This window comes from Halichoerus grypus, chromosome 4, assembly GCF_964656455.1.
Source record: "Halichoerus grypus chromosome 4, mHalGry1.hap1.1, whole genome shotgun sequence".
Classification (NCBI taxonomy): domain Eukaryota; kingdom Metazoa; phylum Chordata; class Mammalia; order Carnivora; family Phocidae; genus Halichoerus; species Halichoerus grypus.
In genome coordinates, this window is record NC_135715.1 from 76261161 (window position 1) to 76277024 (window position 15864).

General features: G+C 39.4%; 1 protein-coding gene across 5 annotated transcripts in view; it reads left to right on the forward strand.

Annotated features, from left to right (window-relative positions):
* Window positions 1–13607, forward strand: part of SACS (sacsin molecular chaperone) — a 96490-nt gene extending 82883 nt beyond the window's left edge. For all 5 annotated transcript variants that reach the window (XM_078070566.1, XM_078070568.1, XM_078070569.1 and 2 more), the window contains one exon: window positions 703–13607. In XM_078070566.1, coding sequence (XP_077926692.1) covers window positions 703–12260 — 11558 coding nt within the window. In that variant the 3' untranslated portion in view covers window positions 12261–13607. The remainder of the gene's footprint in view (window positions 1–702) is intronic.
* Window positions 13608–15864: the final 2257 nt, after the last annotated feature.

The window sequence follows — 15864 nt, forward strand, 5'->3', positions numbered from 1 at the left end:
ACTTGGGCATGTAAATGGAGCAGTCTTGGGACCAGAACTTCATCCCCATCCTTTTTCCAGAGAGAATTCAGGTCCCAGAAAGATTAAGTGACACCTACCTTACACATCTAGTTTTAGTGAGTGGAAGGAAAGTCTGTAAGTCCCCTCGCTGCCTCAGCTTCAGAGAGTGTTGGTCATCTGAGACAGGGAGTTCAGTCTCATGCCCCTCTCTTCATCCTGTGCAGCCATGTTCCCATCCTGGAAACACGAAGGAAGGAAATTCATACTGGGTCTGCTTACAAATTGCTTACCCTTAAATAGAATGGTACTTAGTTAAGCTTTAGCCACGTTTTCTTTGATGTTTTTATTTGTGGACAGATAACCACTAAAAATCACTTTCCATGTTGATTCCATTTGTAAAACATCATAGGATAATTTTTAAAATACACCCAAATGCATTTTAAATATTTATTTAAAATAAGCACTTTCCAAAGAGAATTATTTCTCCCTTAAGTCAGTGTAAATATAAGTGTATCTGTAGATTCTCTGTCGTTACATAAAAATTATTTTAGCCCAGGTATGCTGAATGTTTGCATTTTTACAGTGTACTTAAATCTTCTAAAAATGGCTTTGTTGTACTATGTAATCTGCAAGAATAGAAAGCTCAGTAAGTTACAGTAGAGTGTTACATGTATTTATAACATATCTGTATATGATTTACAGGAAGACCATGTACTCAGCTGCAGCTTCTAAATCCAGAACGATTTGCACGTCTTATCAAAGAAGTAATGAATACCTTCTGGCCTGGCAGAGAGTTGATTGTTCAGTGGTACCCATTTGATGAAGACAAAAATCACCCATCTGTTTCATGGCTTAAAATGGTTTGGAAGAATCTCTATATACATTTTTCAGAGGATTTGACTCTATTTGATGAGATGCCACTTCTCCCCAGAACTACACTAGGCGAAGGTCAGACGTGTGTGGAACTCGTTAGACTCAGGATTCCATCATTAGTCATTTTAGATGATGAATCTGAAGCACAGCTTCCTGAATTTTTAGCAGACATTGTACAAAAACTTGGAGGGATTGTCCTTAAAAAATTAGATGCCTCCATACAGCATCCACTTATTAAAAAATACATTCACTCACCATTACCGAGTGCTGTTCTGCAGATAATGGAGAAGTTGCCGTTGCCAAAATTGTGTAATCAGATAGCTTCGCTACTTCCCCCACACAAAGAGGCCCTAAGGAAGTTTTTAGCTGGTCTAACTGATAGCAGTGAAAAAGAGAAAAGAATAATTCAGGAATTGCCGATATTCAAGCGAATTAACCATTTATCTGATCAGGGAATTTCCTCTTACACAAAACTAAAAGGCTGTAAGGTCTTGCACCATACTGCCAAACTTCCTCCAGATCTCCGACTCTCTGTTTCAGTAATAGACAGCAGCGACGAAGCTACCATTCGCTTGGCAAACATGTTGAAAATAGAGAAGTTAAAGACCACTAATTGCCTAAAGCTCATTTTAAAAGATATTGAAAATGCATTTTATTCACACGATGAGGTAACACACCTTATGTTATGGACCCTTGAGAATCTGTCCTCTCTGAAAAATGAGAATCCGAATGTGCTTGACTGGTTAATGCCATTAAAATTCATTCAGATTTCACAGGAACGGATGGTGTCGGCCAGTGAACTCTTTGATCCTGATATAGAAGTACTAAAGGATCTCTTTCACAGTGAAGAAGAAACTTGCTTCCCACCTTCAGTTTTTACCTCACCAGATATTCTTCACTCTTTAAGACAGATTGGTCTAAAAAACGAAGCCAGTCTCCAAGAGAATGATGTTGTGCAAGTAGCAAAAAAAATTGAAGCCTTACAGGTCAGTTCTTGTCCAAATCAGGATGTTCTTCTAAAGAAAGCCAAAACACTCTTACTGGTTTTAAACAAGAATCATACACTGTTAGAGTCGTCTGAAGGAAAGATGACCCTGAAGAAAATAAAATGGGTTCCAGTTTGCAAGGAAAGGCCACCAAACTATCCAGGCTCTTTAATCTGGAAGGGAGACGTCTGTAACCTTTGTGCCCCGCCAGATATGTGTGATGGAGCCCATGCGATTCTGGTTGGCTCGTCACTTCCCCTTGTTGAGAGTGTCCATATTAACTTGGAGAGAGCTTTAGGGATCTTCACCAAACCTAGCATCAGTGCTGTCTTAAAACACTTTAAAATTGTTGTTGATTGGTATACTTCGAAAACCTTTAGTGATGAAGACTACTATCAGTTTCAACACATTTTGCTTGAAATTTATGGATTCATGCATGATCATTTAAATGAAGGGAAGGATGCTTTCAGAGCCTTAAAATTTCCATGGGTTTGGACTGGCAAAAAATTTTGTTCCCTTGCCCAAGCTGTGATAAAACCATTCCATGATCTTGACCTTCAGCCTTATTTGCATAGTGTGCCTAAAACCATGGCAAAATTCCACCAACTCTTTAAGGTCTGTGGTTCGATAGAGGAGTTGACATCAGATCATATTTCCATGGTCATTCAGAAGGTGTATCTCAAAAGTGACCAAGATCTCAGTGATCAAGAAAGCAAACAAAATCTTCATCTTATGTTGAATATCATCAGATGGCTTTACAGCAATCAGATTCCAGCAAGCCCCAACACACCGGTTCCCATACATCATAGCAAAAATCCTTCTAAACTTATCATGAAGCCAATTCATGAATGCTGTTATTGTGACATCAAAGTTGATGACCTCAATGACTTACTGGAAGATTCGGTGGAACCAATCATTCTGGTGCATGAGGACATACCTATGAAAACTGCAGAATGGCTGAAAGTACCTTGCCTTAGCACAAGACTGATTAATCCTGAAAACATGGGATTTGAGCAGTCAGGGCAGAGGGAGCCACTTACTGTAAGAATTAAAAATATTCTGGAAGAATACCCTTCAGTGTCAGACATTTTTAAAGAACTACTTCAAAATGCTGACGATGCAAATGCAACAGAATGCAGTTTCATGATTGATATGCGAAGAAATATGGACATTCGAGAGAATCTGCTGGACCCAGGCATGGCGGCTTGCCACGGACCCGCTCTGTGGTCATTCAATAATTCTCAGTTCTCAGATTCAGATTTTGTGAACATCACTAGGCTAGGAGAATCTTTGAAGAGGGAAGAGGTTGACAAAGTTGGAAAATTTGGTCTTGGATTTAATTCCGTGTACCATATCACTGACATTCCCATCATCATGAGTCGAGAATTCATGATAATGTTCGATCCAAACATAAACCACATCAGTAAACACATTAAAGACAAATCTAATCCCGGGATCAAAATTAATTGGAGTAAACAACAGAAAAGACTGAGGAAATTTCCTAATCAGTTCAAACCATTTATAGATGTTTTTGGCTGTCAGTTACCTTTGACTGTAGAAGCACCTTACAGCTACAGCGGAACTCTTTTCCGACTGTCCTTTAGAACTCAACAGGAAGCGAAAGTGAGTGAAGTTAGTAGTACCTGCTACAATACAGCAGATATTTATTCTCTTGTGGATGAATTTAGTCTCTGTGGACACCGGCTTATCATTTTCACTCAGAGTGTGAACTCAATGTACTTGAAATACTTGAAAATTGAGGAAACCAATCCCAACTTGGCACAAGACACGGTAGTAATTAAAAAAAAACCCTGCTCTTCCAAAGCATTGAGTGCACCTGTCTTAAGTGTTTTAAAAGAAGCTGCTAGGCTCATGAAGACTTGCACCAGCAGTAATAAAAAGCTTCCTGCCGATGCACCAAAGTCATCTTGCATTCTTCAGATCACAGTTGAAGAATTTCACCACGTGTTCAGAAGGATTGCTGATTTACAGTCGCCACTTTTCAGAGGTCCGGATGATGACCTAACTGCTCTCTTTGAAATGGCTAAGTCTGGCCAATTGAAAAAGCCATCAGATGAGCTGCCACAAAAAACAGTAGAGTATACCACGTGGCTTATATGCACCTGCATGGATACAGGAGAGGCTCTCAAGTTTTCCCTGAATGAAAGTGGACGAAGACTAGGGCTGGTTCCTTGTGGGGCAGTGGGAGTTCTGCTGTCTGAAATCCAGGACCGGAAGTGGGCTGTGAAACCACATGTTGGAGAAGTATTTTGCTATTTACCCTTACGAATCAAAACAGGATTGCCAGTTCACATCAATGGGTGTTTTGCTGTTACTTCAAATAGAAAAGAAATCTGGAAGACGGACACAAAAGGACGATGGAATACCACCTTCATGAGGCACGTTATTGTGAAAGCTTACTTGGAGGCGCTCAGTGTCCTGCGTGACTTGGCCACTAATGGGGAGCTAATGGATTATACTTACTACTCGGTGTGGCCTGATCCTGAATTAGTTCATGATGATTTTTCTGTAATTTGCCAAGGATTTTATGAAGATATAGCTCATGGAAAAGGGAAAGAATTGACCAGAGTCTTCTCTGATGGATCCACGTGGGTTTCCATGAAGAATGTGAGATTTCTAGATGACTCTATACTTAAAAGAAAAGATGTTGGTCCAGCAGCCTTCAAGATATTTTTGAAATACCTCAAGAAGACTGGGTCAAAAAACCTTTGTGCTGTTGAACTTCCTTCTTCAGTAAAATCAGGGTTTGAAGAAGCTGGCTGCAAACAGATACTGCTTGAAAATACATTTTCAGAGAAGCAGTTTTTTTCAGAAGTGTTTTTCCCCAATATTCAAGAAATTGAAGCAGAACTCAGAGATCCTTTAATGAATTTTGTTCTAAATGAAAAAATTGATGAATTCTCAGGAATTCTTCGTGTTACTCCCTGTATTCCTTGCTCTTTAGAGGGGCATCCTTTGGTTTTACCATCAAGGTTAATCCACCCTGAAGGACGAGTTGCAAAGTTATTTGATACTAAAGATGGACGGTTTCCTTATGGTTCTACTCAGGATTATCTTAATCCTATTATTTTGATTAAGCTGGTTCAGTTAGGCATGGCAAAAGATGACATTTTATGGGATGACATGCTGGAACGGGCACAATCCGTGGCCGAAATTAATAAAAGTGATCATGCTGCTGCTTGTCTAAGAAGTAGTATCCTGTTAAGTCTCATCGATGAAAAACTAAAAATAAGGGATCCTAGAGCAAAGGATTTTGCCACAAAATATCAAACAATCCCCTTCCTTCCATTTCTAACAAAGCCAGCAGGATTTTCTTTGGACTGGAAAGGGAACAGTTTTAAGCCTGAAACTATGTTTGCAGCAACTGACCTTTACACAGCTGAGCATCAAGATATAGTTTGTCTCTTGCAACCAATTCTAAATGAAAACTCACATTCCTTCAGAGGTTGTGGTTCAGTGTCATTGGCTGTTAAGGAGTTTTTGGGGCTACTGAGGAAGCCAACAGTTGATCTGGTTGTGAACCAATTGAAAGAAGTTGCAAAATCAGTTGATGATGGAATTACATTATACCAGGAGAATATCACCAATGCCTGCTACAAATACCTTCATGACGCAATGATGCAAAATGAAATCATTAAATTATCAATTGTTGAAAAGTTAAAACCCTTCAGCTTCATCCTAGTTGAGAATGCATATGTTGACTCGGAGAAAGTTTCTTTTCATTTGAATTTTGAAGCTGCACCATACCTTTATCAGCTGCCTAATAAGTACAAAAATAATTTCCGTGAACTTTTTGAAAGCATGGGTGTGAGGCAGTCATTTACTGTTGAAGATTTTGCCCTTGTTTTGGAATCTATTGATCAAGAGAAAGGAACAAAGCAAATAACAGAAGAGAATTTTCAGCTTTGCCGGCGAATAATTAGTGAAGGAATATGGAGTCTCATCAGAGAAAAGAAACAAGAATTTTGTGAGAAAAATTATGGCAAGATATTACTGCCAGATACTAATCTTAAGCTTCTCCCTGCTAAATCATTATGCTACAACGATTGTCCCTGGATAAAAGTAAAGGACACCACCGTAAAATACTGTCATGCCGATATACCCAGGGAAGTAGCCGTAAAGCTAGGAGCAGTCCCAAAGCGACATAAAGCCTTAGAGCGGTATGCATCCAACATCTGTTTTACCACACTTGGCACGGAATTTGGGCAGAAAGAAAAATTGACCAGCAGAATTAAGAGTATCCTTAACGCCTATCCTTCAGAAAAGGAAATGTTGAAGGAACTTCTTCAAAATGCTGATGATGCAAAGGCCACAGAAATCTGTTTTGTGTTTGATCCTAGACAGCATCCAGTTGATAGAATATTTGATGATAAGTGGGCCCCACTGCAAGGTCCAGCACTCTGTGTGTACAACAACCAACCATTTACAGAAGATGATGTCAGAGGAATTCAGAATCTTGGAAAAGGCACCAAAGAAGGAAATCCTTGTAAAACTGGACAGTATGGGATAGGATTCAATTCTGTGTATCATATTACAGACTGTCCTTCTTTTATTTCTGGCAATGACATCCTGTGTATTTTTGATCCTCATGCCAGATATGCACCAGGAGCCACATCTGTTAGTCCCGGACGCATGTTCAGAGATTTGGACGCAGATTTTCGGACACAGTTCTCAGATGTGCTGGATCTTTATCTAGGAACTCACTTTAAATTGGATAATTGCACAATGTTTAGATTTCCTCTTCGTAATGCAGAAATGGCAAAGGTTTCAGAAATTTCTTCAGTTCCATCATCAGATAGAATGGTCCAGAATCTTTTGGACAAACTGCGGTCAGATGGGGCAGAACTTTTAATGTTTCTTAACCACATGGAAAAGATTTCTATTTGTGAAATAGATAAAGGTACTGGAGCTCTGAATGTGCTGTATTCTGTAAAGGGCAAAATCACTGACGGGGACAGATTGAAAAGGAAGCAATTTCATGCATCTGTCATCGATAGTGTTACTAAAAGAAGACAGCTCAAAGACATACCAGTTCAACAGATAACCTATACTATGGATACTGAAGACTCCGAAGGAAATCTTACTACATGGCTCATTTGTAATAGGTCAGGTTTTTCAAGTATGGAAAAAGTGTCAAAGAGTGTTATATCGGCTCACAAGAACCAAGATATCACTCTGTTCCCACGTGGCGGAGTGGCTGCCTGCATTACTCACAACTATAAAAAGCCCCACAGGGCCTTCTGTTTCTTGCCCCTCTCTTTGGAGACAGGATTACCATTTCATGTGAACGGCCATTTTGCTCTAGATTCAGCCAGGAGAAATCTGTGGCGGGACGATAATGGAGTTGGTGTTCGCAGTGACTGGAATAACAGTTTAATGACAGCATTAATAGCGCCTGCATACGTTGAATTACTAATCCAGCTGAAAAAGCGCTATTTCCCTGGTTCTGACCCAACATTATCAGTTTTACAGAGCACGCCTATTCATGTTGTAAAGGATACTTTAAAGAAGTTTTTATCATTTTTCCCAGTTAACAGGCTTGACCTACAACCAGATTTATATTGTCTAGTGAAAGCCCTTTACAGTTGCATTCATGAAGACATGAAACGTCTTCTCCCTGTTGTACGGGCTCCAAATATTGATGGCTCAGATTTACACTCTGCAGTTATAATTACTTGGATTAATATGTCTACTTCAAATAAAATCAGACCGTTTTTTGACAACTTACTGCAGGATGAATTACAACACCTTAAAAATGCAGATTATAACATCACAACCCGCAAGACCGTAGCAGAGAATGTCTACAGACTGAAACACCTACTTTTAGAAATTGGTTTCAACTTGGTTTATAACTGCGATGAAACTGCCAATCTATACCACTGTCTTATAGACGCGGATATTCCTGTCAGTTACGTCACTCCTGCTGATGTTAGGGCTTTTTTAATGACCTTTTCTTCTCCTGACACCAACTGCCACATTGGGAAGCTGCCTTGTCGCCTCCAGCAGACTAACCTAAAGCTTTTTCATAGTTTAAAACTTTTAGTGGACTATTGTTTTAAGGATGCAGAAGAAAATGAGATTGAAGTGGAGGGACTGCCCCTTCTCATTACACTGGACAGTGTTTTGCAAACTTTTGATGCGAAACGACCCAAGTTTCTGACAACATATCATGAGTTGATTCCATCCCGCAAAGACTTGTTCATGAATACGTTATATTTGAAATACAGTAGTATTTTATTGAACTGTAAGGTGGCAAAAGTGTTTGACATTTCCAGCTTTGCGGATTTGTTATCCTCTGTGCTGCCTCGTGAGTATAAGACCAAAAATTGTACAAAGTGGAAGGACAATTTTGCAAGTGAGTCTTGGCTTAAGAATGCATGGCATTTCATCAGCGAGTCTGTAAATGTGAAAGAAGATCAAGAAGAAACACAACCAACATTTGACATTGTTGTTGATACCCTAAAAGACTGGGCCTTGCTTCCCGGAATGAAGTTCACCGTTTCAGCCAACCAGCTTGTAGTTCCTGAAGGTGACGTTCTGCTTCCTTTGAGTCTCATGCACATTGCAGTTTTTCCAAATGCCCAAAGTGATAAAGTTTTTCATGCTCTCATGAAAGCTGGCTGTATTCAACTTGCCTTGAACAAAATCTGCTCCAAAGATAGTGCATTTGTTCCTCTGTTGTCATGTCACACAGCAAACATAGAGAGCCCCACAAGCATTTTAAGGGCTGTACATTACATGGTTCAGACTTCAACATTTAGAACTGAAAAATTAGTAGAAAATGACTTTGAAGCCCTTTTGATGTATTTCAACTGCAATTTGAGTCACTTGATGTCCCAAGATGACATAAAAATTTTGAAGTCTCTTCCATGCTACAAATCCATCAGTGGTCGCTATATGAGCATTGCAAAATTTGGAACATGCTATGTACTCACAAAAAGTATCCCTTCAGCTGAAGTGGAAAAATGGACACAATCATCGTCGTCTGCATTTCTTGAAGAAAAAATACACCTAAAAGAACTATATGAGGTGCTTGGCTGTGTGCCTGTAGATGATCTTGAGGTATACTTGAAACACCTTTTACCAAAAATTGAGAATCTCTCATATGATGCAAAATTAGAGCACTTGATCTATCTTAAGAATAGATTATCAAGTATTGAGGAACTGTCAGAAATCAAGGAACAACTTTTTGAAAAACTGGAAAGTTTATTGATAATCCATGATGCTAACAGTCGACTAAAGCAAGCAAAACATTTCTATGATAGAACGGTGAGAGTTTTTGAAGTTATGCTTCCCGAAAAATTGTTTATTCCTAAGGACTTCTTTAAAAAATTGGAACAACTTATAAAGCCCAAAAATCAAGCCACGTTTATGACCTCGTGGGTGGAATTCTTACGAAACATCGGACTGAAATACATACTTTCCCAGCAGCAGTTGTTGCAGTTTGCTAAGGAAATCAGTGTGAGAGCTAATACGGAAAACTGGTCTAAGGAAACTTTGCAAAATACAGTTGATATCCTGCTCCATCATATATTCCAAGAACGAATGGATTTATTATCTGGAAATTTCCTGAAAGAACTTTCTTTAATACCATTCTTGTGTCCTGAGCGGGCCCCTGCCGAATTCATTAGGTTTCATCCTCAGTACCAAGAGGTCAATGGAACACTTCCTCTCATAAAGTTCAATGGAGCACAGGTAAACCCCAAATTTAAGCAGTGTGATGTGCTCCAGCTCCTTTGGACGTCCTGCCCTATTCTTCCAGAGAAAGCCACACCCTTGAGTATCAGAGAACAAGAAGGTAGTGAACTTGGTCCACAAGAACAGCTCGAACAAGTTTTAAGCATGCTTAATGTGAACCTGGATCCTCCTCTTGATAAGGTCATTAATAACTGCAGAAACATATGCAACATAACTACTTTGGATGAAGAGATGGTAAAAACTAGAGCAAAGGTCTTAAGGAGCATATATGAATTTCTCAGTGCAGAAAAAAGGGAGTTTCGGTTTCAACTGCGGGGGGTTGCTTTTGTGATGGTAGAAGATGGTTGGAAACTCCTGAAGCCCGAGGAGGTAGTGATAAATCTAGAATATGAATCTGATTTTAAACCTTACTTGTACAAGCTACCTTTAGAACTGGGCACATTTCACCAGTTGTTTAAACATCTAGGGACCGAAGATATTATTTCAACGAAGCAATATGTTGAAGTGTTGAGCCGCATATTCAAAAATTCTGAAGGAAAACAGCTAGATCCTAATGAAATGCGCACAGTTAAGAGAGTAGTTTCTGGCTTGTTCAAGAGTCTGCAGAATGATTCAGTCAAGGTGAGAGGTGATCTGGAGAATGTACGAGACCTCGCACTTTACCTTCCGAGCCAGGATGGCAGACTGGTGAAGTCCAGCATCTTAGTGTTTGATGACGCACCGCATTACAAAAGTAGAATCCAGGGGAATATTGGTGTGCAGATGTTGGTTGACCTTAGCCAGTGCTACTTAGGGAAGGACCATGGCTTTCATACTAAATTGATAATGCTCTTTCCTCAAAAACTTAGACCCCGTTTACTGAGCAGTATACTTGAAGAGCAGTTAGATGAAGAGACTCCCAAAGTTTGTCAGTTTGGAGCGTTGTGTTCTCTTCAGGGCAGATTGCAGTTACTCTTGTCTTCTGAACAGTTCATCACGGGACTGATTAGAATTATGAAACATGAAAATGATAATGCTTTCCTGGCCAATGAAGAAAAAGCCATAAGACTTTGCAAAGCCCTAAGAGAAGGATTGAAAGTGTCCTGTTTTGAAAAGCTTCAAACAACATTAAGAGTTAAAGGTTTTAATCCTATTCCCCACAGTAGAAGTGAAACTTTTGCTTTTCTGAAGAGATTTGGTAATGCAGTCATTCTGCTATACATACAGCACTCAGACAGTAAGGACATTAACTTCTTGTTAGCATTGGCAATGACGCTGAAGTCGGCAACGGACAATTTGATTTCTGACACCTCATATTTAATTGCAATGCTAGGATGCAATGATATTTACAGGATCAGTGAGAAGCTTGACAGTTTAGGAGTAAAATATGACTCTTCAGAACCATCAAAACTTGAACTTCCAATGCCCGGCACCCCAATACCTGCTGAAATCCATTATACTCTGCTTATGGATCCAATGAATGTTTTTTACCCAGGAGAGTATGTTGGGTACCTTGTCGATGCCGAAGGTGGTGATATCTATGGATCGTACCAGCCAACATACACATACGCGATTATTGTACAAGAAGTTGAAAGAGAAGATGCTGATAATTCTAGTTTTCTGGGCAAGATATATCAGATTGATATTGGCTATAGTGAATATAAAATAGTTAGCTCTCTCGATCTGTATAAGTTTTCAAGGCCCGAGGAAAGCTCTCAGAGCAGAGACAGTGCCCCTTCTACACCCACCAGCCCCACCGAGTTCGTAGCCCCTGGTCTACGAAGCATCCCTCCTCTTTTCTCTGGTAGAGAGAGCCACAAGACCTCTTCTTCAAAACATCATTCCCCCAAAAAGCTCAAGGTGAATTCTTTACCAGAAATCTTAAAAGAAGTGACCTCAGTGGTGGAGCAAGCTTGGAAGCTTCCAGAATCTGAAAGAAAAAAGATTATTAGGCGGTTGTATTTGAAATGGCACCCCGACAAAAACCCAGAGAATCACGACATTGCTAATGAAGTGTTTAAACATTTGCAGAACGAAATCAACAGACTAGAGAAACAGGCTTTTCTAGATCAAAATGCAGACAGAGCCTCAAGGCGGACATTTTCAACCTCGGCATCCCGGTTTCAGTCAGACAAGTACTCATTTCAGAGATTTTATACTTCGTGGAATCAAGAAGCAACGAGCCATAAATCTGAAAGGCAACAACAAAATAAAGAAAAAAGCACACCTTCAGCTGGCCAGACTTACTCTCAGAGGTTCTTCGTTCCCCCCACTTTCAAGTCAGTTGGTAATCCAGTTGAAGCACGGAGATGGTTAAGACAAGCCAGAGCCAATTTTTCAGCTGCCAGGAATGACCTTCATAAAAATGCCAACGAGTGGGTGTGTTTTAAGTGTCACCTCTCTACCAAATTAGCTCTGATCGCCGCTGACTATGCCGTGAGAGGGAAGTCCGATAAGGATGTCAAGCCCACCGCACTTGCACAGAAAATAGAGGAGTACAGTCAGCAGCTTGAAGGACTGACAAATGATGTCCACACGTTGGAGGCTTATGGTGTGGACAGTTTAAAAACAAGATACCCTGATTTGCTTCCTTTCCCACAGATCCCAAATGACAGGTTCACTTCTGAGGTTGCTATGAGGGTGATGGAATGTACTGCCTGTATCATCATAAAACTTGAAAATTTTATACAACAAAAAGTGTGAAGGTATTTAAAAAAAAAAAGCAGAGCTAGGGCTTGACTGTGTCATAGCTCAAATGTGAAGTGCTCTGCTTCCTTAGGCTTCGTTGCCAGTTCTTTAAGAATTGTGTAAAGCACATTGCAGATCGCTGGGAAGAACTTCGGGGCTGTTGTTAATGTGAAAATCAATGGAGGACCCTGCCTGAATCTGAAAGAGAACTATTTTGAAGATGGTGAGCTGCAGAATTGCTAGATGTATTTGAATGGCTAGGGTGGCACATTATTGAACTGCACTTTATGTAACCAAAGCTTAGCGGTTTGTTAGATAAGAGTCTGTGTATGTCTGTGATCAGGATGGAGTTACTTTTCTGTTTTTAACATGATGTTTTTGAAGGAGCTAATGAAACACTGGACATATCATTGGTTTAAACAAATAAGGGGAATTAAGTCTTTGGCGTTGATCACTTCTTTAATTGGATCCTCTTTTGGATGCATTATTATCAGCTGGATCTGATTATGAATTTGTTGCAATTTTACATCTTAAATAGTACATTTATAAAATGGTACAGTATTTTAATCCTGAATATTACTTGATTAAGAGTATGCAGATAGTACTTCTTAGGGTGCACTGAGTGCACTTTACATCTTTATTTTAAATGGTTTTTTTACACTTTATGTTTACAGGCTTCCTATTTCATGAAGGTAACATATGGAAAACTCAAAATGGTGGCAGTTCTTATCACCAGATGTTAATATTGCGTCCAAGAACTGCTTACCAAAACAACATTTATCAACGGTTAGAACATTTGCTTTCTGTTTGTACATATTTTTCACAAATATCATAATTTGTATAGCGTGATTGAACAGGATGCAATCTTTCGTTGTCTAAAAGGTGCTGCAGTTAAAAAAAAAAATCTCTTCTTTCAACATGGCACTTAGTGGAGTTTTTTGGATTTTACTTTGAAAACATTAAAAAAAAAAAGTGTAAAATCATTGTGACAATATCCAGTAGCTTATAAAAGAGGAATTGTCAGCTTGCATTTTCCCCGTGAATGATTCAGAACTGACATTTGATTTTCATCCTGTTTGAGTGTCCTACTATACTGTACTTACTTCGGCATATTTCTTTTGCAGAATGTAAACGAAAGGTAATGATAATTAGTTTATATAAGTGTGCTGGCTGTAAATGATGCTGAATATAAATTTTATGCAATTAAGGGCTTATGGAACATATGAAAACTTTTTTACTTTTATGGTAATAAGGAATGTTTGTGCCTCGACTATTGTATTGCTTCTGGATGTGAAGCTATGTAATTATTTCTGCTATTATATTAAGTGCCATACTTTTAATAAAGCAAATGTACATATCAAATTATTGTAACTGGTATTTCCTGAAAATCAAACTTAGTATCTTCCTATATAACGTTTTGATATATGCATATAGGTGTATTTATTGGCAATATTTAGGATAGAATTTTTTATTATATTTTATATTGGAATTTTAGCACATTCTTTTTTTATGATTGAGTATAAAGTATTTGATATATACTGGGTTTATTAGGTGCTGATTTAGTTAAGAGTTTTATTTTCCCTTTTTGGGGAATAAGATTAGCTGATATATATGGTATGTATATATGTACACACACATACATACATACATATATGTATGCACACACACACATATATATATGTATTTAGATGTAGATACATTAAATATTATGGTTCTTCCATAGGTAGAGGCTGAATTGATATTTACCTTGCCTCAGGAGGGGGCTGCATGTCTGGGGCTAATTTACGCTTGAGCCCTAACAGAAAATGTTCATCTTTATACCTGAGGCACAGGTCTTCAAAACTAGGCAGACCAGGGCGAAGAGTTTTCTGGGGCTTACCAGATTCTGGGTCTTCAGCTTTCTGGGATGTCTTAAAAAGTGCTTGCTACTTTGAAACTCAGATTCAGTACTTGGAATATATTTTATTGTTTTTTGATATTAAAATGTACACAGAAAACCTTGTCTGGCGGCCATTGGGCTAGTTGATCTAGTTGGAGTTCCCATTTTTTTTTTCCTATACTTAAAAAAAAAAAGGTTCACAATCCCTTATATACAACCCTGGGATCCAAATGTATTTCAGAATTTGGATTTTAGAAGTTAATACAAACATTCCCATCCAGGTTGGTAGCACTCTTAAACACGATATTTCTGCCATGAAACCTATGAATACTCACCCTAACTGGAATACATAGGCCTGATAAATAACCTCACCTAAATTCCCGTCAGATCTCGCCACCAGTAGTTTGCAGCAGACATATATGGAGGGTGTGCCTATTTTTAGAGCTTTTTAGATTTTGAAATTCAGGGTAAGGAATTTTTGATGTGAACTAACTGAATTTTATTATTTTATGCTTTCCCACTATTTCCCTTTTCTTATTAAAAGGAAAGTGGAAACAGCCTGTGTGGGGAGTAGCTGTTCCTGAGTAGCACACGGTCTAGCAAGGATTTGGAACAGGCTTTCCTGCATTCCAGAGCAGGTTGTGTGCTGCCAGATGAGCAAGGGAGAAAAGCATCCCCCGTAGGCTGGCGGAACTGTTCATAGTATCCGCCAGGAAACTCAGGGAGAACCTGTGCAGCCCAGGTAGTTTAGGAAAGCAGTGGGGAATGCGACTCTTGATTTCTGGGTTGTGAGTTTGAGCCCCACGCCGGGCATAGAGATTACTTAAAAGACACTGGGGAGGGTATGTGCTATGGTGAGCGCTGTGAATTGTGTAAGACTGATGAATCACAGACCTGTACCTCTGAAACAAATAATACATTATATATTAATAAAAATAATTTAAAAAAACAAAAAAATTAAAAATAAATATAAAAGAATGAATGAATAAAAAAATAAAAAGCAGTGGGGAGTTGGTTGGGGGTGGGGTGAGAGTGCTGAGAGCCCAAGGATGACCTTGTCAAAATGTTCAAGTAGTGTTTAATAAAGAGCAGTTGTTCATGGGTCTGATGGTCTGATGTGCGGGTGTGGAATTCTCTTCCTTGGCGCCAGTCAACATCTTCCGTACTTCACATGTTCTGTAGCTCTCAAGGATAAAATTTGTAGTGCTGGTAGAAAAGAGCAATTATAGAAGATTTTAATTAGTTCTGTATTCATCAGGGTTCTACCAGAGAAAGAACCAGGAGGAGACGTCCAGAAACAGACAGATGGAGAGATCTGTTTCCGGGAAGTGACCGGTGACCGTGGGGGTGGCACCGGCGGCCGCCACAGGCTGCGCACACTCGGCCGGGGCTGAAGCTGCAGACTGCCCATGGAATGTCCTCACACTTTGGCTCCCAAAGGCTTTTTCCGTTCTCTTGTTTGATCAAATATGGCTAAAGTAGTGCCATTCATTCATTCATTTGAAAATGGCCCCCGGGCACCGTGTGCAGGCATTCTGTCAGGTGTTGGGGACGTGAAGGTGCACACTCCATCCCGGAAGTGAAGCCGTGCTATCTATTCAGTTAAGAATGGATTTTGACTTAGCGGTGCCCTTAGATCCTCTTGTTGCGCCTGCATGTTTACACCCGATACAAAAGCTTATTTGGTTTTGAAACAACAGCAAATCTGAAATGGAATTTAAAATAGGGCAAAATGCTAAA